This window comes from Apis laboriosa, unplaced genomic scaffold, assembly GCF_014066325.1.
Source record: "Apis laboriosa isolate Shangri-la unplaced genomic scaffold, ASM1406632v1 scaffold35_cov144, whole genome shotgun sequence".
Classification (NCBI taxonomy): Eukaryota; Metazoa; Arthropoda; class Insecta; order Hymenoptera; family Apidae; genus Apis; species Apis laboriosa.
In genome coordinates this window covers 2,879,927-2,905,344 of record NW_025222966.1, presented here as the reverse complement: position 1 = coordinate 2,905,344, position 25,418 = coordinate 2,879,927, and the positions used below count along the sequence as shown (strand labels likewise).

The 25,418-nt window shown below is 23.7% G+C and overlaps 1 protein-coding gene across 2 annotated transcripts in view; it reads right to left on the bottom strand.

The window, feature by feature from the left end:
• Nucleotides 1–25,418, bottom strand: part of LOC122715463 — a 204,140-nt gene that overhangs the window by 155,749 nt on the left and 22,973 nt on the right. For both annotated transcript variants that reach the window (XM_043937681.1, XM_043937679.1), the window contains exon 3: nucleotides 517–4,040. In XM_043937681.1, the coding sequence (XP_043793616.1) occupies nucleotides 517–4,040 (3,524 nt within the window). The remainder of the gene's footprint in view (nucleotides 1–516; nucleotides 4,041–25,418) is intronic.

Sequence of the window (25,418 nt, the reverse complement as noted above, 5' to 3'; positions counted from 1 at the left end):
ACTATTTAAAGAAATATTAAAGTATTTATAAATAAAAGTACATTTATATCGTATAAAATATACTTTACTACTATTTTACTACTAAAATAAACTTTTTTATTAGATTTGATTAGGTTTTATAAGTATATATCGATCTTATTATTATCCGATATGTTTTCATCGAATTATTCAGAGAAACTTATCATTGTAATTGTTTCTATTCCATATACTCAAAGATGATTAACGTCAGAAAACATTTCTATAACATAAGAAAAACTTAAACTTTGTAAATAATAACTATTAGTACGATATTTTCCTATACATGTATAATTAGATATAATGTAAACGCTCGAGAGCAATACGAGATCCTAATTATCAGATGCTTCTAATTTCTAAAGATCTCACATAAATACAATAAGAAATCTGAAATTTTATTTTCAAATTAAAATATCTTTAATGATTTCTTATTACAATACTTTCATAAAAATTTAAATCCCAATTGTGATAAAAATATTAAAATTTAAAAATCTTTCCTACCTGATTGATGTCACTGCCCAAGTCTTGCGTACTTTTCGCGCTTCTCAGTTGATCACCTCGATATTCTTTATATCTGATCGTCACTTCGTCGTCTGTAAAGGCTCCACTGCTGCTTTTTACATTTTTCTTATTCTTCTCTTCCTTTGTTTTTTTCTCCTTTTTACTAAACAACTGCTTTACCTTGCTCATCGTACCGCTCTTCTTTGCTGCCTTTTTCTCATATTTCTTATCCGCACCTGACGATGGTTTCGTGATGATCGACGATGATTTTAACATATCGTTCGAATATTTATCGTATTTTCGTTGCTCGGGAGGTGTTAAATTCATATTACGATCAGTATGCCGTTTCTCATGTTTGATAAATTGCCTCGTAACAAAACTTTCGTCTTCCGATTCTATTTGTTCCCTTCGATCGACTTCTTGCGAGTCACGCCTGTAATCATTTTCGATTCCGGAATCGGCCAAACGATCCTTCCGATCAGAATCATTGAACCGAGTTTCGCGATGTCTATGTTCAGTATGCGTTCTGATATCTTGCTTGATGTGTTTCAACTTGCCATTATCGTGATAAGTTCTCGGAGGTCTTGTTGGACTTTCGTCGAATGGTTTTAATCGTCCAATAGTCGTTTTCACGCGTAGACTTTCTTTGGCATCCGAATCGTCGAAATAATCCAATTGATTGCGAGATCTCCGTTTCTTTGAATCTTCGTCCAATTTTCGATGTTCCTTTCTCAATGTTCGTGAAATTTCGTCGTATCGAGTTTTGCAATGGATCGAATCCCTGGCCGTAGTATCGGAATCGTATCTGCTTGAATTGTAACCTCCATGATCTGTGCGTATTCTCGACGGAGAACTATCGTAATCATCATGAATCGGGTGTTTGTTATTCGTATATCGTTGAGTGGTGCGTGTTTCTTTATAATATTTTGATTCTAATTGGCTACTTGTCATCTGAGATATATCGGTATCATAATCATCGTTTGGCCCCTCGCGTAAGCTGTTCAAGTGTCTTTTCGTAAATGGTGATTGTTCTTTCCGCCCGTTTATAATGGGACTATCTAAAAGAGGTCGACACATATCTTTAGTGTTTATATAATCTGCGTGACTAGTTAAATTCTCGTGCGACCTAGTCATATATTCACTTTTTAGAACTTTGATAGGCGAATTTTCACCTACTTCATCCAAACGTTGCGTGGATTTGCTTATACCACGGATTGACTCAAAATTTTTCTTCTTAGGGAGATACTCATCTCTCAATCGAATGTCTCTATCCAAAAAATCATTGTTTTTAGAGAATTTTCTTTCTGTCGTGAATTTTTTTGCGATTATAGGCGAAGAAAGAAAATTGTTTTCCCTGGATTCGGTTCGAAAATGATGAGTAACGGTGCTCTCTTCAGGTCGCAAATCAGATAACTTATAGGGACTAATTAAGTTTCTAGATGGCTGGTACCGATCTTCTGGACTGGTTCTATTCCTGTCACTAAGAAATGGTTTGAAATCGCCCGCATAACCCTCGTGCGTTCGCGTTTCAACGATATATCTATCTCCATATTTATCCATTCTCGTTTCGACTGTATATCCATCTCGCGGTTTGGTATCAATGTATCCATCCGATGGAATTTTATTGGTAATCTTTTTTTCATATCCGTACACTTTACCATTGTTTTCGTGGATTTCCTTTTCAAAAATATACTTTTCTCCATTGCTGTTGGTGCGTGTTTCTGTGATGTACGTATCCATATAACGTTTAGGCGAGGCAACGCGATTAGGAGTGATCGGAGATGGAACGATCGGTTTGTCGATAATCTCGTGCTCAGATGTCTTCAGCGTGTTCATGCTATTCTTCGCGGCGAACATTTCATCCGCAAGCAGCCTCGATTTGATTCTAGATTCAAGAAGATCACGTCTCGCGCTTAATTCGGATGTCTTATTCGATATTCCATTCGGGATTTGTTTAGTAGAAAATTCGTTATTATCTCGTTGTTTAGCGTCTATACCATCGGCTCTACCACGACCGGAAGTATCTACGAATACTGTGGATGTATACTTTTCAGGTTTGTCATATAAACATCTGTCGATATCGTTTAATTCGTGGCGTCGTTTAGTATCCATGTTTCTACTCGCATAATCTTCTGTTCCAACGCAACGATTTTTGCTGAAATGAGTATCATCATCCTTTCTATCTTCTTCGTATCTAGATTTAAACGTATTGATTTCGTTATTGCATTGTAGTTCATTATTATAAGAGAAATCCAGTCTACGATATTCTTTCTCCGCTGGACTATTTTCACGCGACGAATCTTTCCTTTCAAGGCCAAGCCCCTCGTCGCTATCCGAATGACTTCTTTGCACCTTTTTCTTTTCGGTCTGCACTTGAGCATAAATCACATTAGTTTGCGAAGATGGCGTATCACAACATTCATTCGGTTTAGTGTAAGAGAATGGTCGATTGTTATTATGACCGAATCCTGGACCAGATGAGATCATTGTTTTGGTCAATTGCGATGGTGGTGACCGATCGCTGGATAATCGATGAATCATCTTATGTATGGTTGACTCTTCAATAGATCTTTGTTGAAGATCGTATCGGCTGCTGTGCAGCATGCTATTGGTACCGATTTTGTCTATTTCGTCGAATCCAGTGTTTTTTATGATTGGTAAAGGGATCGGGCCAACAGTTGTCTTTTCTTCTTCCTTTTGTTCTCTCTCTTCTTTACTTTTCTTATCATCCACTTCCAATTGAATAGGTATATGTCTTATGATTGCCTTATTTTCTCTTTTCGATGATATTAGTGGCTTTCCGATATTCACGTCTTTCTCTTTGATCTTTTCTCTCGTTGTCACCGTTTCTGTATGTTCCGTCACCTTTTCGGCATCGGTGATTTCCTCTTGTTTCCACTTCTTTGGTTCCGGTCTATTTTCGTTTTCAATCTTTAAACCGAAATGAAAAGGTTGTTGATCAATATGAGGCGACGCTTCGATAATAGGGGATAATTGCTTTTTCACTCGATTACTCTCCAAATGCGATCCTTCGCTCTCGCTACCGCTTCTTTTACGATGAGATCGTAAGTTGGCCGCGTGGTTGGTAGCGTCACTGACGCTACGACTAATCGGCTTATGTTTCCTTTCTAACTTCGGAGAGAAAAATTTGGCCAATGGACTTCTTAGCTTTTTCGTATTTGCATCGCTGATACTTCTCTCTAATGCTTTCTTCTTTATCTTTGGTGTATCGATAAGATCTGTATTGTTCGTGACTATTTCTTCGCTTTTTCGTCTTACATCGAGCGGTAGTTCCGGCCTTTTTTTATTACGATGCACTGGCAACGTGCTGAAACGACCTGGCAATCGTCTATTGTCGTGGGCAACGCAATGAAGGCTGCCCGCTTGTTGAAGTACCAGCGCCGCCTCCTGGGCTAGATCCTCCTTACTCCTCAACGCTATGCTCTCTTTATGGATCGGGGTAGCAATCAACTTGCCTTCGCCATCTCCTACCAGAGCCGCGGTCACGCGGGATGCTCCACGTCCTGAAACAATTTAATTAAGTAGTTTAACCGAAGGTTTGTAATAAATATAAATTAATATGGGAAAATAAATAAAGTTTTAAAATCATAACTATAGTATAGTATAATATCATAAACTTTATTATGATTCTGTAGAGTTCTATAGAAAAAGAGCATAACTATATTTTTAATTATTTTATTAATTATTATTTCTCTTTTTATGCGTTATCCATTAGATTTATTATTAGTTCTTATTCATTAATAACATTTTATTAGTATTATTAGAATTTTATAAAGAATTTTATAAAATTAAATAAAAAAATAAAATTATTACATATAATTAATTAATTTTTCAATTAATTTAATAATACTTGGTAATTTAATACTATTTATTATTTTACATAATTTTATATCAACTTTATTTAATTAATATCTATCTGATCAATATGAAAAAAAGAATCTATCATTTCTAAAAATTGTTTCGATATTAGTATTAAATAATTTTTTAGCTAAATTTCACTTTTTTTTCTTAATATATTGAAAAAATTTATAGTAAAAATAAAGATTTGAATTATTTTCAATCGAATATTATATTATTTAGTGTATATGTAAGATAATTAGATAATACTAGAATTAGATATTACGATATATTATATATCTAAAATAATTAAATACAGTTCAAATAACAAAATAAACTTTCTAATCACCTTTCATTAAATCACTAAAATAAAATTTTCGTGATTTTTATTAGTTTAATTTTCTTAGCATTATGCGAATTATTAAAAAGAATGTTTCTTGTAGATTATTAAAAACGAGAAACAATAAATTAACAATAAGCAACCAAAAAACTAATGCATTCCTTTATAATCTGTTAATCTTATAGTTTTCATATTAATCTATAAATAATCATTCAAATATTAATTATTATTTTCATAAAAATGCGTCAATAATTTCCACATAATTCTAATTACGTTATGATTATGGTTTCACAATCAAACGAACATTATATTATGCTTATTCCAACATAATCAATCTATTAATAATATATAATGAAATTTAAACAACAATTATATTTCAAAGACAATCATTGTGATTGCTTTTCCATTAATATTTATGTAATTAACATTTATTCTTGTCCATTTAAATAAATTTTACTTTTGAACAATTCGAAAATTTATAGGATAATAAAATAAATATATTTATATAAATAATCTAAAATTTCTTTCAAAATATTAATATAAAAATTTAAAATCATGAAAAAATTAAATAAAATAGATTCCAAAATACTGTAATATTTTTATAAAAGATTAAAATTTAAAAAAATCTAAAAAAGCATTATATTTACTATAATTCTAAAATTATTAGAATAAAAAAAATTTGGAATTACATTTCTCCACGAGTTTTGCGAATAATCCAAATCTATCATTTATATAAAAAAAAATCCGTTCAAATATAGATTAGATTAGAAAAAAAATAAAAAAAAAACTTCATTATTTAGAAATTATTATAAACATTATCATATTTTAATATGATAATTTAAATATGATTGATTTTTTTTTGTGTTTTCTTTCTTTTTATTTCTTTTTTGTCTTTAATAGATAAGATTAATCTCGTAAAAATCGTAACTTAACGAAAGAACTTTAGATCATATAATTTTAATTGGATGACAATGACTGATTGAAAAAAACATTCATTAATAAGCAGAGAAAGTGATTCTAGAGAAAGTGATTGAGAATAATGGATTATCGCACGAGTAGATTTATTATTAGATTAATAAATTAATGATTTATATTAAGTAGATTGGGTTGATCATTAATGATTATTAAGTTTATTTAAGTTGTTATTAAAATAGGTCAGACTCTCTTATATAAACTCTTATAATAATTCACTATTCGACAAAATATGTATTTTCTTTTTACTTCTTGTTTATAAACCGATTATTAAACCGAAACAAATATTGTACTACAATAAAAATTGCCATTTTATAATATGCAAAGAATATTTAAGATAGGTGAACTAAATAGAATATTTGCTTTTAATAATCTTGTTTTTTAAAAATATAATAATAGATCTTTTTATTTATTATCTGATAATATAAAACAAATATATGATCTATATGATCTATATGAAAATCATTCAAGGTCACTTTAAATCAATTAAAATAAAAATTTTTTTAATGTATTCTTCGAATACGTTTGTATTTTTTTTATAAAGTATTTTTTTTATTATTGGTATATTGTTTTTCTAATCGCTAATATAAAAATTACAAAACATAAATAATTTTAATATTCAATCGCTGGATTGAGAAATAATAAATATTCTCTAGATTTAATATCTCTTATTTCTAAATATTCGTATAAAGAAAAGGTTGTTCTATAATACATCTAAATAAAATTTGTCATATAATATTATTCATATAGTATTATCCACGATATTTTAAATCACATATCATTTGAATAGTTTGAATACTTTTATTAGCAGTGAATATATATTAAAAAATATTTATATATTTCACATTACATATTTAAACTATCAAAATATTAAAAAAATATTTTTAAACAATATTTTTTGTTTTAATTTTTATATTTTGATTTTAAATGATTTTCATATTTTATTTATCTTGAAATTGCTTCATGTGCATATAGATAAAAAACTATACAAATTAATAATATAATCAAACAGAATTGATCTTTATATCTTCTGCAAGTTTCTTATAATCTATTTTTCTTTTTTTTTATCATTAAAAACTATATCTAGCGAATTATTCAAATGATTTTATTTTAATTTTCTACTGTATATAATCAATCGATTATTATTGTAATTGCAAGTTTTAATTGAGAATCGGTTATTAAAATTTGCATAATAATGTTTATTTCTCGCTCATTCATTGAAAGTGTTCTATCTTATATTTTTTATTTCTCGATGAATAAAAACTTTAAATTTTTACATGATTTTTTATAAAATTTAGAAATATTTAAAAAAGGAGTACGATAATTTACGAGTACAATAATAATTATCTATGTATGTGTATAAAAAAAACAAATTTTTTGCTTATAATTATATAAAAAGCAAGAAGTCTATTTTGACATAAATAAGTATAGCTCTTTTTTGACATAAATAAAATATATTATAAAACATTTTACTTTCAAATGTAGATTCACATACTCGAATGCTTCCCAAGTTTCAAAAAATAAAAATAATATTAAATCTAATGTTAAAATATTAACAATATTAACAATATATTAACAATATATATGAAAATTTTTATTGAATTAAAATGTATTTATAAATTTATAAAACACCAAAATATGAATGAATATATCTATACAATATTTATAATATTTAATAAATGAAATTAATCTTTATTCATTTTCTATTTTATTTTATTTGCATGTGTAAATATTTTAATTATTATTTTCAATTACTATTTAATTTCTAGTCGATTGATTTTTCGAATTAACTCTTAATTACTTAAATCTTATTAAATGTGTCAATTCATAAATAATAGAATTATATTTATATATTTATATATTTATTTATATTTTTCGATTTTTGAAAATAGATAATAGAAGTCATGGCTCAGTTTAATATGTAATCGGTATATAATATTTACAATTTAATGTTTTCAATATATACTTAAAAATCTGATTGTAATTGAAAATTATTGATAGACAGAAAATGTAAAATCGCTTATAAACCTTATACCTTATATTTTGTTAAATAAAATTATATTATTTTGGACAATGTGTCAATTATAAATAAAGTATTATATCTTATATGTATATTATATCTATAGTTTATATTGTTTCAAATTTAAAAATTTAGTTTTTAAAATTCATACTATATTATACAAGTTTTTAAAATTTAAAAAATTTTAAAAATTCAAAGCTTTAAAAAATAAGTTAACTTGGAATTTCTAAAATTATCAATATTCAAAAACATTTTGCAGGGCTCTTTTAAAAAGAAAATTATCTACGAAAATTCATGAAATGTCTTCGTAAGATATAACTAGAGATAAAAAAAATTCAAATACTTCATAAAATTGTTTAAATCAATAGTACTTGTTTAGTTGAATCTTTCTTTTCATATTACATATTCACATAAAATATATAACTAAGAACAATCATTCGATTCTCTCAACAAATATCACTATTGACTTTTTTAAGATTCTACATAACTATATTTCAATATACTGTAAGTATTGATGTATTAATGACAGCTTTTTTATGATATCCACTTTAATATATCAGATTATCGAACAATTTTTACATGATTTTAGCTTGATTTTAAATTTTCAATTGTCAATTAAAATTCAAAAAAATATGGCGCATAATAATATAGATTTATCATAGGTAATAATTCTATCACTAATAATTTAAATATTTCCAAGAAAATATTGATAAAATATTATAAAAATAATAACAAATAAAATAGATAACATTTAATACAATAATTTTGCATTTATCTTTTAACAAATTTTAAACGAATAAATCTAATCTGTTATTTCCTTAAAAAAGAAATTATAATAAATAAATTATATTTCAATGCTTTTGAACATAAAATATATATATATATATATATTATTATATATATATATTTATTTATTATTATATATATATATATATTTTATGTTCAAAAGCATTGAAATATAATTTATTTATATATAATTATTTATAATATTATTATAATTTATTTATATATATATATTGTAATATTTATATAATATAATATAATAAATAAATAAAATATATATATAATACAATTTAATATAATAATATAATTTAATAGTAAGATATAATATAATATAATATAATTATAATATAATATAATATAATATAATATAGTATAATATAATATAATAAATATTCAAAATTTCTGCATTTTCAGAATGCAGATTTAGTTTTAATCAAATGATTTAATTTTTTAATTATATATTTATGATCGATAATTTTCTAAAATGAACTTGCTATAAAATTCACTGTTTTTTTAATTATTTATTTTCATTTAACTTTCATTAATTATTTATTTCTCTAGCTCTCTATTTTTTCAAATAAGTTATGCAATATTTTTAACGATTAATCATATCTATAATTAAAATCATATCTATACATTTTTAATTAAAATTTTAATAAAATAAAAATTCTTTTATTTCAGTTAATGTCATTTATACGATTTTAATTAATTAAATTAACCAAAATCTGTCTAATGTAAATGCAGTCTTAAATCAACTCTAGTTATCAATTCAAGTTAAAAAGTCATCTGATATAAATACAATCTTAGTTCTATAGTCAACGAATAAATTCAGCTAAAAATTCTAAAAATAAAATTTTATAGAAGGTAGTAAGAACTGTACTGAAATGGATTCACTTTTTATTCAATAACGTTTTCCCAGGAAAGTCTCTGTCCGTGGAAATATTGTATGTAGCATTCTTAAAATTTTAAATTTGCCTTTTTAAACAAGAATACTAATTTCAAGGTGATCTAGTTCCTCCTCAGAATTCTCGTCAAGATGATTTCAATAAGATCTTTTCTGATCGGATACCATGAAATTTTGTGCTTGTAACGATTCTATAATATAATAGTATTATAAATCTACCATCAATGCCATTAGCTTGTTTATTCATCGTTCATTTAATTATAGATTAACTTGTAGATCTGTTTATGTACACAATTGTCTCCCAATTCAAAATGAATCAATAAATATAATTACATCCTGCATTTCCGTTTAAATAAAACGGATGACAACGAATGAGAGAAGGAACAGAATTATTACATAGTGGTAAAATAGATTGTTAATTTAAATTAATTTTTATTTAGATTTTTGTGATATTATAATTTTCAAAATGAACATTTTTAATAAATTTTATAAATACAATTTAATGACTTATCATTTATTTAAAAAGAAAAAAATAAAAAATGATTAAAAAAATCATTAAATATAGAATTTATAAAAATATATTATTTTTTTTTATTTAGCTGATTTTTATATTGTATCAATATTATTTGAAATAAATTGAATTAATCAATTATTTGATCAAATAATCACTATTTATAAATATTAATAAATATTGGATATTTTTATATTTAAAAATATATGTAAAATCTTAATAAAATTCTTGCAACAATATTAATATATTGAGAAATTACTATTAGCATGATATCATAGTTGAATTTCGTTTTTTTGAATGTATTGGAAAATAAGAATAACTTCAATATAATAGATTAGAATTTATAGATAGATATAGATAGATTAAAATTTATCAATATTTAATTAAAATAATTAATTATTAATAATTAGAATATTTAATATTTAATATTTAATTATTTATTTAATAATATATTAATAATTAAACTTTGCAATTTTTATATTAATTTTTATTTGATTGAATTATAATTTTATTATTATTAATTTTAATAATATTAATATATTGCAGCAATACTGAAACAATTTAACAATATTAAATTTATTCAATTGAATAATCACAATAATATAATTAAATATTGATCGATTATCAATGATCAATGACTAATTAATGTTTAATATAATAAATAACTAATTAAGTAATAATTATAAATATATTAAATTATTTTTGTCATGAAGTTAAAGTTTAAGTTTGTTTCAGATGTAATATTAATATTTTTTGATCAATATTCACTTAATATAGTATATAATATCAATATTTATTAATATATTAATTTATTTAATCAATATATAAAACTTTTATAATAATTACATATGTATAATTAAAAAATACAATGTACAATTATAAAATATATAAAATATTTAAACAAATAAATTTTATTTAAAAGTTATTTATTAAAATATAATTTGTTTTATAGTTATTGTTTGTTTTTAATATATATCTTATATTATTATATTTTAATCAATAATTATTAGCTATATTGGTTGTAACATTTTAAATTCAAAAATTATTTATAATAATTTATTGTAATAATTTTAGAATTTAAAAGCTTTATATTTTATTTTATAATTATTTATATTTCATTTCATTACATTATATTTTATAGACAATGCATATTTATATGCATATTTTATTTTTACTTATATAGTTAAAAAATTATGAAAGTTTCACACTATTTGGCTTATTAAATATAAATCACAATCCTAACAGATTCTAGTTAGATTCTTGAAAGTGAAATTAGCTTAAACCATAATTGAAATTAATATAACAAAAATTGATTTATCAAAAATACTATAATTTTTTTATAATCTCTATTTTATTAAATGCGACCGATATCTTTAAAAAATCTTGAAAACAATTAACAATCATTTTTGATGGTGGATTTATTATACATACCGTCTACATTGGCCGTTTTATATAAAAAGTAGTTCAACCAGATCAAGGTTAAATAATTGCACTATATAAGAACCGTGGAATATGATGAATAAGCAATATTAAAAAACGCGGCTTAAAACAAGAAAAATCAAGATCTGTATTTCTATGAATATAGATTCATTTTGTGGTCCAGGAAACTATTGTAACAAGGAAAGAAAAATTTTGTTTACTGAATTATACTATTAATATAATTCTATTATATGTAAAATGTGTAAACAGTGAAATTATTGTTTATTATAATATAATATAATATAGTATAATATAAATTTTCTTTACTTCAATATTTTCTATTTTAACTTCGTTTTTAATGGAAACGTCATTTTGGAAAGTTCAGATATATCAGAATCCTTCATGTTTATTTATGAATTATTTTTAGTCAATTAGTCGCTGTCTTCTTTTTTTATAATTTTTAATTATGCAATAGACAAAAAGTGAATTCAAGGTATTTATTAATATATATACATTAAATGAGAATTAATGTGCCTACAAAATTAATTACATACCTCAATAATTTCTATTTATATAATAATTTTCGCATAGAAACATTAATTATTATTTCTAATATTTTCCCCAATTATACGATTCAAACAAATTCTGTTTTTATATTGAAATTGTGAAATTAATATTATAAAATTTAAATGATATTGAAAAAATTAGTTAGTCGATTAATTAACTTTCAATTATTTTGTCTAATGTCAAATCTTTCAAAAAATCAAGATCTAAATTAGTCGATATAAAAAAATTTTTAAAAATAACAAATAAACAAAGTCTGGATATAATTATTATTAATTTTTGTATAGTAAACAACATAGTGAACTAATTCGATAAAAAATGTGATGTACATTTTAAATTGTTATAATTTCATAAAAAAAATTCGTGTAACAATCAGTTTGAACACATTTTTAAATCATATAAAATTTCTTTACAATTCTAAGTTGTTTTTCAAAAATGTTTTTATATCATATAACAAATTAGAGAAATAAAAATATTTTTTTTCTCAAAAATTTGATAAATTCAATCAGATATAAAAATATTAAAAAACAGTTGAGAAAATTTTTTTCGTAATCTATAATTTGCAATACAAAATTTAAATTACATTAAAAATTTCCTTTTATGATACTCCTAAAACTTACAATTCTTTTCACAAATATTTTTTTAAAATTTTTTAAATTTTAAATAATTATTGTATCTATAAAATTGTTTCCAAATTTTGTAATATTCAATATATTATCGTGTTAAATATAAAAATCTTAATATTAATATCAAACTTAATTGAATGAAAAATCGTAGCTTAGAAAAAATATACGAACAATACATCAGCTAATACATTTAGATAAATTTATATAAATAAATTTAATATATATAAATAATATTATATAATATAATAATATTATATATATTTATATAATAAATTTCTATAAATAAAGTTCTACTATACTGTTTGAATACATTGATAAAATATTTCAATATATTCGTTTTAAATGAATATCTCAATTTTATCTATTTATTTATTGAATAGAAAATAAAGATAGCTAAATCGAAAATAATATTATATAAGATATATATTTATGGCAACTTTTTTTCCTTATTTAAATATTAAATTTATTCCTGAATTTATAGTCAGATGTTTTAAAATATTCTTTAGAATATCGTTTAAAGTGCAAATCGCTATAAAATCACAAAGAAAATTGTTTGTGAAACGAAAGCTTAATACAAGGATCACATTCTTAAAGTAAATTGTAAAACGCAAAACAATAGCGATTAATTGGATTAATTATTATGAATACTTCTATCAGGAAAAGTATTCAGATGTCACATGGTTTATGTAATTGTATATGTTTATTTCATATTCAAACATAGATAATAAACAAAGCTCATTCCGTGAAATTAAAATGGTATTAATGATGATTAATGATTTATTTTCATTATAAATTTCTTTATCCGCAAGGAATGCAATAAAAAGAAAATAGGAAAATTTATATATTTATATTTAACATGTTTTAAGGATACGATCTCGATGTAATAAAATTATAATTATCAAAGAAATGCCAAAAGTACATTTAATACAAGCATAATTATGAGTTACGAATGATAATAAATGATATGACACAATATATATACTTCCGAGTAATAAAGCTGTAGATCAATAAAAGTCTGAGAAAATTTGTCTATATATCGTTTGATTATAAAAAGATTTTAAAAGTTTGACATTCTTATGAATCTTTCCATAATTTTAATATCACACTTCGGCACATAGTATTACTCTTCTCACGAAACAACGATTAGTTGAAAAATGAATGTGCCAATCAATACAATATTTCTTTACACGATCAAATTAAATGAAATTTGACATTATTATTATACAATATGTAAATGAACATCATAATAAAATATTTTCGATACATTATACAATTTTTATTTATTTCTTTATTTTTTTAAAGCTTTATTTTTTTAGATTTGAATAGAAAAGTCCAAAAATTATTATTATTATAATTGTTTTTTTGAGATTACAAAATAAAATATACGATTATTCAAATGTTAATTTTGTTAAAAATTATGGTGAATTATGAAAATTTTACGAAAAATATAAAAATATCAAATTATTTAAAAAATTAATCAAACAAATATAAAAAGACTTATTTCAATAAATTCAAAATATAATGTAATATTTTGATAATTAATATTACATCTACAATATATTGAATATAAAATATATAAAATATCTAAATATAATTTCATTGCCTTATAGAAAATATTGACTTAAAAATTAAAATATCATCGATCATTACATAGACATGCTATAGATTATTAGATATATTATGTGTAAATATTATATTTAATGATTATGATATTGTATATTATATTAAACAAACTAATTTTCCTATTTTCGATATATCAAAAAGCAATTATAGTCTTTTGCATTCAATTAAATTAATTTGCAATTTGACTTTGATATTTTCCAATATAATAGTATAAAATTGCAATGAAAGAAGATAAATCTATTGCAAATATGAGACATAACAACAAATACTTCGAAGATACTAAATGATAGTATTTAAGATACTACATTCGAATAGAGGAGATATCGCGCGAGTATAGTAGAAGAAACATTACCGGAAATGCAAGTGGCATCTTACCATGGGTCAAAGATCGCACATGTTGACCTACTTACTGCTTCGAGAGCTGTAAATATTATAAATGCTCTATGGTCGATGGTACGGATTATCACACGAATCGAAATAACGGTAATTTTACGAACGATCACGAGCATAAATTAATATCGGCGGATCTGATTATTACTATGAACCTATGTATGAATTTATCCTCTTCGATCAGATTCGATCGATAATTGTTACGATAAGTATGAATATAAATTGTAAACCGATGGAATTAATTATCTTTTTTATTATAATAGAATGTACAACTACAAAAATAAATAAAAAGTCTCATTATATTTAATGATATTTATAATATTCAAAATGAATAGGTTTTAGAATTTGAAAGAATCATCTAAATGAATATATTCTTAAATAAAGATTTTTTTTTGTTAAAGAAATTTTATCTATCATGACATTATTTTTATTTATAAATTTACGAAAATATAAAAATAACATATAATTTGAAAATTTAAATATCCTTGAGTACATTTTGATTTATAATTTTCTTATTGTTGCATCTATGAATTCTTGAATTTGAATATTCAAATAAACAACGAATCAATAAATAACGAATCAATTAAAATTCAAACATTCCAATAACGTTCGAATATTTAGATTTTCGATTAATTTTAGATTTAAATATAGAATTCAATATGATAATCAAGATTCATTGTGAAGTGATAATTGCAGAAATAGCAAGCTATGTATTCACAAGTCTCTATTTGCGAGATTTATACACATTATATTCAGAGAAATTTTTCATATAAAAAATTTTTTGTTCTTACGTGCGCGTCTTTATTAAGTCTAAACAAAGATAACGGTGTTATCTGAGAAGACTGTCTTTGAGAATTTAGTCGACACTTATAATTATATATTTCTGAAGTATTTCAGACTGAACCGATTTTAACGGTAACGTATTCTAGGCTGATTCAAAGACAAATAACATTGCTTTAGTTCGAAGAATCTATAACAGAGATGCGCCGATCCTCTTTCCTGTTTATTGTGAAATCTTTGAATACAGATCACCATCCAAACGAGAAATTTTCTCGAACTGGGCACCGGTCGTGATATTATTGATTATTAGTGTGCTCGAGAAACTATGACCTTTCCAAATGAATCAAGAAAAGATTTTTCTGAGGACATGAACTTTATTTGCTAAGAAGTAATCTCGTGAACATGTAATTTGACTGCCGGATATGACAATTACATTAGTTTTCTAGTTTTTCAATTACATTAGTTTTGTTCTAATACCACATCTGACTGTTGGGCACGATTATCTGCTACGATTTTGTGAGAGATCTTGCTCTCTAATAAACACACGCTTCGCATATGTAATTATTTATCCTTAAGAATAGTCCACTCATTTTTAAGAAGTATATATCATTTGTTATATCTATGGAAGGACATTTGACAAGCACTCAGTTATTAACTCTTTGCGCTCCAACGGTAACTCTCTTGAGTTAAGTCTAGCGACGACTCTCCGGTACCACTTGGATTGATGCGGTAACTTGATCGGCGATAATATTTATTTATTTTTTTAGAATATCACTTCATAAATAGGTTCCTAAGCTCTTTATGTGTAATCTTATGAGATGTACAATATTGTTAAATGGCTAGATTTTTTATCTCAAATTAGATTGTGATCGTGAGTCGAATGACATTTTCGTTAATCTGAGTTTGACAGTCGTGACAATAGAAATATTATTTTCAAAGTTTTTGAGATTTGTAAGCATGGAATACGATAATGAAATTAGTTTAAGTGAAGATGAGTTTGATTTTTCGTTATTTCGTTATTACAAAATTATATATATATATAAATTTCTATTCATTAAGAAATTAACGATAGAGAAAGCAATGATGAACATAGAGATGAAATAAAAGATATAAGAAGGCGAAAAATAAGAATAATAGATAGAATAATGATGTGAAAATAATAGTTTAAGTGAAGATATCGCAGAAGACACAAAAAATTCCAAATGAATAATATGCATAGAATCAGAAAATATAGCGAAGAATACAATTTGTACCCAGTGAAAAATTTGTAGGACCGCAAATATCTTTGAATATAAATGAACCATTAGATATTTTTAAACTATTTTTTACTGATGAACTAATTAATGAAATAGTGCGCGAAATAATTATGCAATAAAAAAGTTAGAAGGAAAAGTACTATTGCTTTACTTGCCCTGACAAACTGAGGATGCATCTTGCTAATTGCTTCATAAAATATCACACAAAACAATATAGATTTTAATATTCAATAAATTTTGTTTCTTTATATGTAAAGAATAATATAATACATATAAAATATTAAAATATTAAATAAAAGTTTTATGCGTTAATTTGTGTGTGAAATCATTATAAAATAGCTGTAAGAAATTCTACCGAACACATCAAACGCATCGAATGCACTGAATGCACGCGTCCGAATCTGGAGTTGCTGGTTCGACCGAGCAAAACAGGCCTGGAGTGCAAAAGATTAACTATCCAGCAAAACCAATACAATACTACTATTGCAATACTACAATAACACTATTAAGAATTGAATTATTAGAAAGAAAATTATAATTTTTGTAGTATTCTTTGATGATAAAAAATAAAAATATAGGATGAACCAACATTGAACTATGGAAAATGCGAATTTGAAGCTACTATTGAAAAATAATTATAAAGTAATAAAAAAGTTAAGTCTGATTTAATTTTATTTGTAAAATTCAAATAAAATTAAACATGTTTGAGAATATATCATTTTTAGACTATGTTACAAAACATTTACATTATAAGCTACGAGAAAGGCTTTATTGTTAAATTAGAAAGATAAAGAATTGTTAAGAAATTGTTAAATTAGGATGATAAAGAAGAGAAAATATAAGCTTATTATTTCTTCGATATTATTAGGATTAATCAATGTAATTATATACAATCACCATTTAAAAAAAAATTTTTGCATTATTGTATATTATAATAATATTATAATAATATATATTTCTTTGAAGATCAAAATTTTTAGATAATATAGATAATATATAATATAGATATATAATATAGATAATATAGATAATATAGATACAATTTAGATAAAAAAGATACATTCAGGAATTATGAAATCATATGTGGTAACGAAGATTAAAGTTAAACATAAATCGGATACTTTGTTCGTAAATATTAGGCAAAAATGTGCATTATTGCTTCAAACGAATGCAATGAATCCAATAAGTATTTTTTCATATTTAATCTAAAAATGAAATTGTAATCTATAAAAAGCATGAAATTTTGTTTACGATGTCTTGTAATAATAAGAAATGATAAAAAAACGGTGATACCCGATAAATTAAATAATCTGTATTTTATTAAAGAAGATTTTAAAGATTACACTGTCCTTATGGATTAAAACTCCCAGATTTAGATGGTATGAACGGATGAGACATTTCAGTCGATTGATCTAATAAATATATCGACTAATGCTATTATTGATATTTGATATAATCATATATTATGATTAATTGTGCTTACGTGAAATATTTAAAAGTTAAATTAAATACTTTATCAATCATTTTTTAAATCAAATGATTGTAAAAGTAATAGGAAATTTCAAAATAATTCAAATAATTCCTATCCAATATTTCAAATTCAATAATTGAAAAGAAAAGTTAATTTCTTCTTTTATAAATGATTTCTCCCGATGTGAAATCTATTTTTTATAGTAAAATTCATGTAAATACTCAAAGTATTTAAAAAATTTCAAGCTTTTGCAAAATCAGATAAAATTAATTATAAATGCACAATAAACATGAATAAGAAGAAATTCAATAATTATTTATAGGAAGGAATATGTTGATCATGCTACTGCTCACATTAAAAAAGGATGATAGAGCATAAAAATAAGATGTTCTGGATGGAAACAATTCGTATTGAGTTAACTGAAAAATCGATATAAAAAATAAAATAAATCTAAAAACCTCTTAAAATAGGATGCCATTTGAGATATGGATTCCTGAACTTATAGCATCTTCGAGTAATCAATACCAACATCTATATATTAAATAATAACTTCATATCAAGAAAATATTGTAATATAGAAAATAAAAAATATTAATAGAATATTGAGAGCATTCAAAGAATATAGAATCTTAATTCAGTTAGAAAATTATTAAATTACAATATTATAGTAAATTACATATGATTTCTGAATAAAAATATCAATAACGATGAATCAAAATATGATTTTCAATGGTTATTCTATAAGATGATTCTATAAGCCGGAAATGCGTAACTTTGAAATCATTGTTGTATCAGCCAAAAACAGAATTAGCACGATCCGAAAATCCAGCATTGTAACCTAAAAGAAATAGTAGGAAATAACGAATAAATACAGAAAATTAAGATAAGTATATAACTCAATAGACAAAAAAAAAACTATATGGACAAAGAAATAATTGCCAATGATGAGAAATATTGCGGATGAAACGTAACTTGAGGTATCGATTTCGATGCTGATAACAATTCGACGAATTCCATATAATTCTTTTCATAAGAAATCTTTGATTTAACGTTTACAATAAGATATATGGCAAAACGGATATATTCTTCAAAATAAATTTGCTGAAAACTGTATTTCGAAAATATTCTAGATATAATGGTATCAAGATCAAAATTATCGTTTCATGTAAAAAAAAAAACAAAAAAACAAAATATAAAAATTAAAAAAAAATTCTGTTTGCGACAGAATTAATTTAGATAATAATGGAATGAGCAACAAATAAAATTCTAAAGGATTAAGATTGTTATTTATGAAAAATCATATTTTTGCCGATATTCTGTACATAAAGAAATAATCTCATGATGTTATTTATTTAATAACATTTTATTTATTATAATTTGTGAATGCAACAAATCAAAAAAATGTTTCGTTCAATATTTTGACATGATGAATCTCGATGAAACTTACTATTGTCACTATTGTCAAAATCGAGATTAGAATGAGAACGATATCTCATTGACCAATTCGTTACGATTACGTACGAGACTATGCTATGGCCTAAGGCAAATTTATTCTTGAATAACAGAACTAAAAATGACGATGTTTAATCAAAAAATTAATAGGGATATTGATATATCTGATAATGATCTTTATTAAAGACAAAACCAGAGCTGACTTATGAAGTGGTCAAACAGCTTGAATTTTATGGAGCATTTTTCAATGGCTCCAGCATTTTCAATAAGTTTAGCAATAATTTTTTTTAAAACGAACAGATATAGTTTAATAATACTTTCCAGATCTTCATTAGCAATCAAAATAGAGATATAATAGCAATAGCCATTTCACAAATCAGACTTGCATGTTTAATGTCTTGCAATCATGATCACCATGAAAACAATTGCAAATGTTTTGATTCCTCCACGTACTGCGACGCGATTTCGTGAAAGTCTATCTTAAAATTGTCCTTCAACGTAATTATTGGTTCCTTCATCTCTCTTTTATTTTCATTGAAAATAATAATTGGAAAAATCAAACTCTGCAACAGTCTTCTAAATCAAATAAATCAATAACAATACAATTTACATCAGAGTATAGAATCAGATTAATATTATAGTCAATCGTCAATCAGCCAGAAATAATTAAAGTATTCGTTCACTTCAAGCTTATAATACAAACAATTTTATAGTTCTATAATCAGAGGTCCTTTTAAATAATATTAACAATTCAGGCATCCTGTTTGTGCAACATTTAAAATTATTAAGTTAGATTTTAACAATCTTGATATTATTTATGTCGTCTAGTGCACTTCAATAACACCAAAAAATATTGAGAAGCCGTTCAGAAAGAAGCCGAAGGATATTACGTTATTTTCGAAATACATTTATATGAAATTTATATTTTAGATACTTTGGAAAAGGCATATATTCAGACAAGTTGAGAAAATTGAAGGAGATAGAAGATCACACACAGACTATGTATATATTTTCAATAGCTATAAGCTATAGAAGTTGAAAGACATAAAAGCAACATGGTGAAGTAGCGAAACATGCAATATATCTTCGTACAAAATTCAAGAAACTTGAATTGTAAAACTAGTGAAACTAGTGAAACTAGTGATCATTGCGATTTATGCGATAATCGTGAAGCTAAAGCAAGATTATCGCATTGACTAATAACCAGATTAATTATTCAAAGATATATAATATAAGAATATCGATATACGCCAAATTTTATTAAAGATATCTTTAAGATTGATTTTTGAATTAATTAAAAATGTTTTGTTGTACATAAAGTTAGTTCTTTTAATTATTTTCACGTATATATACAAAAAAATCACTAATGATATTTGATTCAAATAAATTTCATAGATCATTGCATATAAGTCAGTAAAATTTTAATTTATTAAAACTAATTTTTATCTTTATTTTATTTACCTAATATTCCTTATTCTATAATATAAAATTGCTGAATGAAAGAATAAATAATGACATAGTAAGTAGTAATTTCAGAATAATATCATATATTAATAACAATAATATCACACATTATACATTAATTTTTTTTAGTATTTTTATTTTTGATATACATATTTTTGATAACTAATGAATGAACTAAGACAATAAAAAAACAATATTGCTTTAATAATTGGAAAAGTTATTGAATTAGATTTTCGTATTTTTGTATCTAACACATAAGATTTTAAGTATTATTATATCATTTTTTCTGTTTTTTTAGCGATTTGAATTAGCATTCATAGTTAGTAATGCTATTTTATTAATATAATTATAATATATTATATTATAATCAATAATATTAATTGTTGATTATATCGAACTTATATCTGAAGTTATTTGAATACATATTTCAAATAAAATTTTAATTGAATAATCTTTATAAAAAACGATACTAAATAATAATCATTTATGAAAATAATTTTATTTGAAAAATAATTATAGAAAAAAATTACATAATATGTACATTATACATTACATTAAAATTCCGAAGTAGTTAATTGCTTATTTAAAAGAATATAAATTCGTTGTATTTTTATTGAGGCTCTTCTGTATAATACATCACTACAATATACTACTGTCATATATCCAGTTGACCGCCATCTCTATCTAACACAAATTGAAAGTGCATATTATTAAGTCTTAATATATATGCTTTTTTCATTATTTTAATATTTAGAATTCAATCTCTAAAAGTACTTCACATTTTTAGAAACATTTAGAAATATTTTATATGAAAAAAAATCAAATATAATTTATAATCAGAATTTCATGAAAAAAAATAATAATAATAATCATTGTCGACATTATCGGTTATTGAGAAAAAGTTTTTCTAATTTAATAATATTATCGCATATAAATCAAAATAAGATTATCGTATTGTAGATAAAAAATATTCTTTGGACTATTAAAATTACTACAATAACTGATTTCGGAACATTCTATTCATATTAATTACTATATTACTGTATTTTTTCTAACATTTGATAATTCAACGATCGAATAGTTTGAAAAATGGTTGTTTTAATAATATCTGTGTAAGTAATATTCAATATATTAGTTACATCTTTATAAGCAGAATTTAATATATAATATTAAAAGATTTTTATTAATATTTCGAAAAATTAATAAATTTAAAATTTAAATTTTGGTCCATTTTCTTTTTCTTCAATCTCTTTAAATTTTATTTCAATCTTAATATGCTTTTTGAAAGCTTAATTATAAGTTAAGTATTTTTATTATCATTGAAAATTGAAATTAATCAAGTCGATTTTTTTTCTCAAAAAAATATTGTAGAAATGAAAAATACAAAATATAATTTAAAATCCAATAAAAATATTTCGCTTTAAATAACAGATTGAAATTTAATAAATAATATGAAGATGTCACAAGAAAAATGATAATTTTTTTGCAATATTTAATTTAATTAAATAATATATCACGCACAAAAATTTCAAGAACATAAAATTTTCAAATATATTTTAGCTGTATCATATGTTTTTATGTCTTTTTTGTGATACAAATTATTTATATATTCGAAAAATTATTATATATTCGAAAAAAGTTGAATATTTTCCCAGCTCCTTATAATTTTTTCTCCTTATAATTGTGAAATATATCAAACACAATTATATTAAGTGTACAAATAAGTTCTTTCCCCTTTTTTTTCAAATTCAAAATTTTATTATATAAATCATACAAGATTACCTTTCAAAGTATTCATTCTCATTTTCTTTCTAACTTTTTCCATCTGATAAATTATAAATTTCATTCCTGAAGAATGACGGCTGCTTGCTGGTTATAAAATTATCGATACATTTTCGGATATTTTCTTCCAAATTCCGAAGTGGTTCCCCAACAATTGGTATTGCAGATTCCGAAAAAAATTGGGCCAAGTCTGGAGAATATATCGCATCTAGCAGAACTTTCCATCTCAACGCATAAATTATGTTTTTTTTGCAAAGTATGGCCGTGCATTGTCGTGCTACAAAATCACATATTTTGTTCCTTGTCTAAATGATCATTTCTGCTCTAACTAGTCATATAGATTCATTAATTGATATTGATAATATTCGGCAATTATTGTTCTTCCATGTGAAAACAGTTCATAATGGATGATTCTTCAATAATCTCATCACATAAACAGCGAAACTTTTTTGCAATGTAAATTCGGGTAATTTTGCTACTGAAATCGACGGTTCCTCCGATCGGGATAATCCTAATCCGGGATTAATCCGTGATTTCCGTCATTTGGGATTGTCATATAAGGCCCATTTCATCGTCAATAACAATTTTATGCAGAAAATTTTTCCTTTTATGTCGTTATTATTATTATTTATAAAGCAAAGCAGAAATCTCGAGTCTGTTTTTCTTATTCATTTCGCTTAATTCGCATAATAAATATGGGATCCATCATCTTAACTTCTAAATTTTACCCAATTGTTTCAGTCGGATAGACACTGCTTGTCTCCCAATCTCCCTGCCCAATCTTTCTGTCAATTTTTCTTACATCTGGATCGAATTTTCGAGCAATTCTTCTAATTCACTATCAAATTTTCTCGGTATACTTGAATGATCATCATCTTCCAAATTAAAATTTTCAGTTTTAAATCTTTAATACTATGTTTGCACGTTGTAAGATACAGCATTTTTTCCCCATACAAACTAATAGCTTCAATAGCTGATTCTCTAAGCTGGAATGCAAAAAGTAAGCAGTGACGCAAATGATGCTTCTCGCACGCCATATTGCTTGAAATTGTTGCATAGGATTGGAAACTTTTAAAGAACTCATTTCGACTCTTCAGATGGCATCACAAACGGGAAGTAACTTATTTGCACACCTAATAAATAATAAATCTTCCATCATGAATAAATTGTTAAAATTGTCTTTACTAACTATAGCTATCATTAATATTTTTTCAATTTAAAAATTAAAAAAAATTTCAATTTAAAAATTAATTTATATTATTTTTTCTAGAATATAATCATATCGTTTTTATCACATTATTATTAATATAAATTATCTAAATTCTTGATATAAACCAAGTCAAATGTAGAAAAGAGATTTGTTCCGTTATTTAATTATGATTTTTTTTATAAAAATATCAAATTCTTGAATTAGGTACATATTAATAATTAAAATTAAATTAATAATAAAAATTAAATACGTCTCTATCGTTTTTAGCTACACGCGAATGAAATATTTTTTTACAGTCTTTATCCAATTGATTAATGAGAATATGATCAATAATGCATTATAAAAAAATATTTTAACATTAATTTGCGAAAAATCAATCAATTATCATTATCATTGTAAAATTGTAAAACTGATAGTATTTATAATATAAGTGATTATCGAATTGATTGTTAATAGTTGATTGTTAATAATTGTTAATTCATAAATTAAATATATGAATTAGATTATATATGAATCACTGATAAATAATTAATTTAAATTAATTTTTTAAAAAATTTATTTTTATTTTTTATTTTTTTTAAAAAATTATGCAAATTTTTGATGAAATTGTATAAATGATTTTAAAATAATTCTCTACAAATTTATGGAATCTAAAAATTTAATTTCGAGTAACTATAATAAAGATTATCTTTTTAATGCTTCCAAAATTAATATTTAATAAATAAATAATTTTTTCAAAGTTATAATATTTGATAAATAATAACTTAAAATTTAAAATTCAAAATTAAATTAATTAATTAGTTAAAAAATTTAATTTAATTTAAAATTATTTCTTTCTATTTAAAAAATTTTTCAGAAAAAAAAAAGAAGATATATCGATAAAACGTTCGATTAGTAATTCGATTTGGATGATATAAATCATCGCCGAAATAGCGATTATGTAACCATAAATTGTATCTTAATTCGTACGTTTTCGTTACGATAAATACAATGTTCGCACAATAAATCATAATGAAAGCATAGACAGGAGATCGGTGATAAATTGACTAGTAACGCAACTTGAAAATGCGATCCAAGTGAAAAGTTATCAATATGCTCTGAGACTAGTAAGAGAGTAAGTAGATCAGTAAGTACAATATCATACAATATATCGTTCAATATTTTTATTAGACATAATCTAAATAAATTAGATATAATTTAAGTAAATTGCATTGAGTTTTGTTTTTTTCATTTAATTTGCATGCTAAGGCAATTCTTAATATTATGTGTTTTAATATTTTGCATCAGTTAAAATTAATTTGTATCTCCACTTGATTAACAATTATTTTTTATTATTATTATTGTTATTATGAATTGTTAATGTTGTGATAAATTGAAATTTTGAATATATTTTATAATATTGATATATATTATAAAATAATATTGATATATATTATAAAATAATATATATTATAATTTATGCCAAATAAAAAACAAA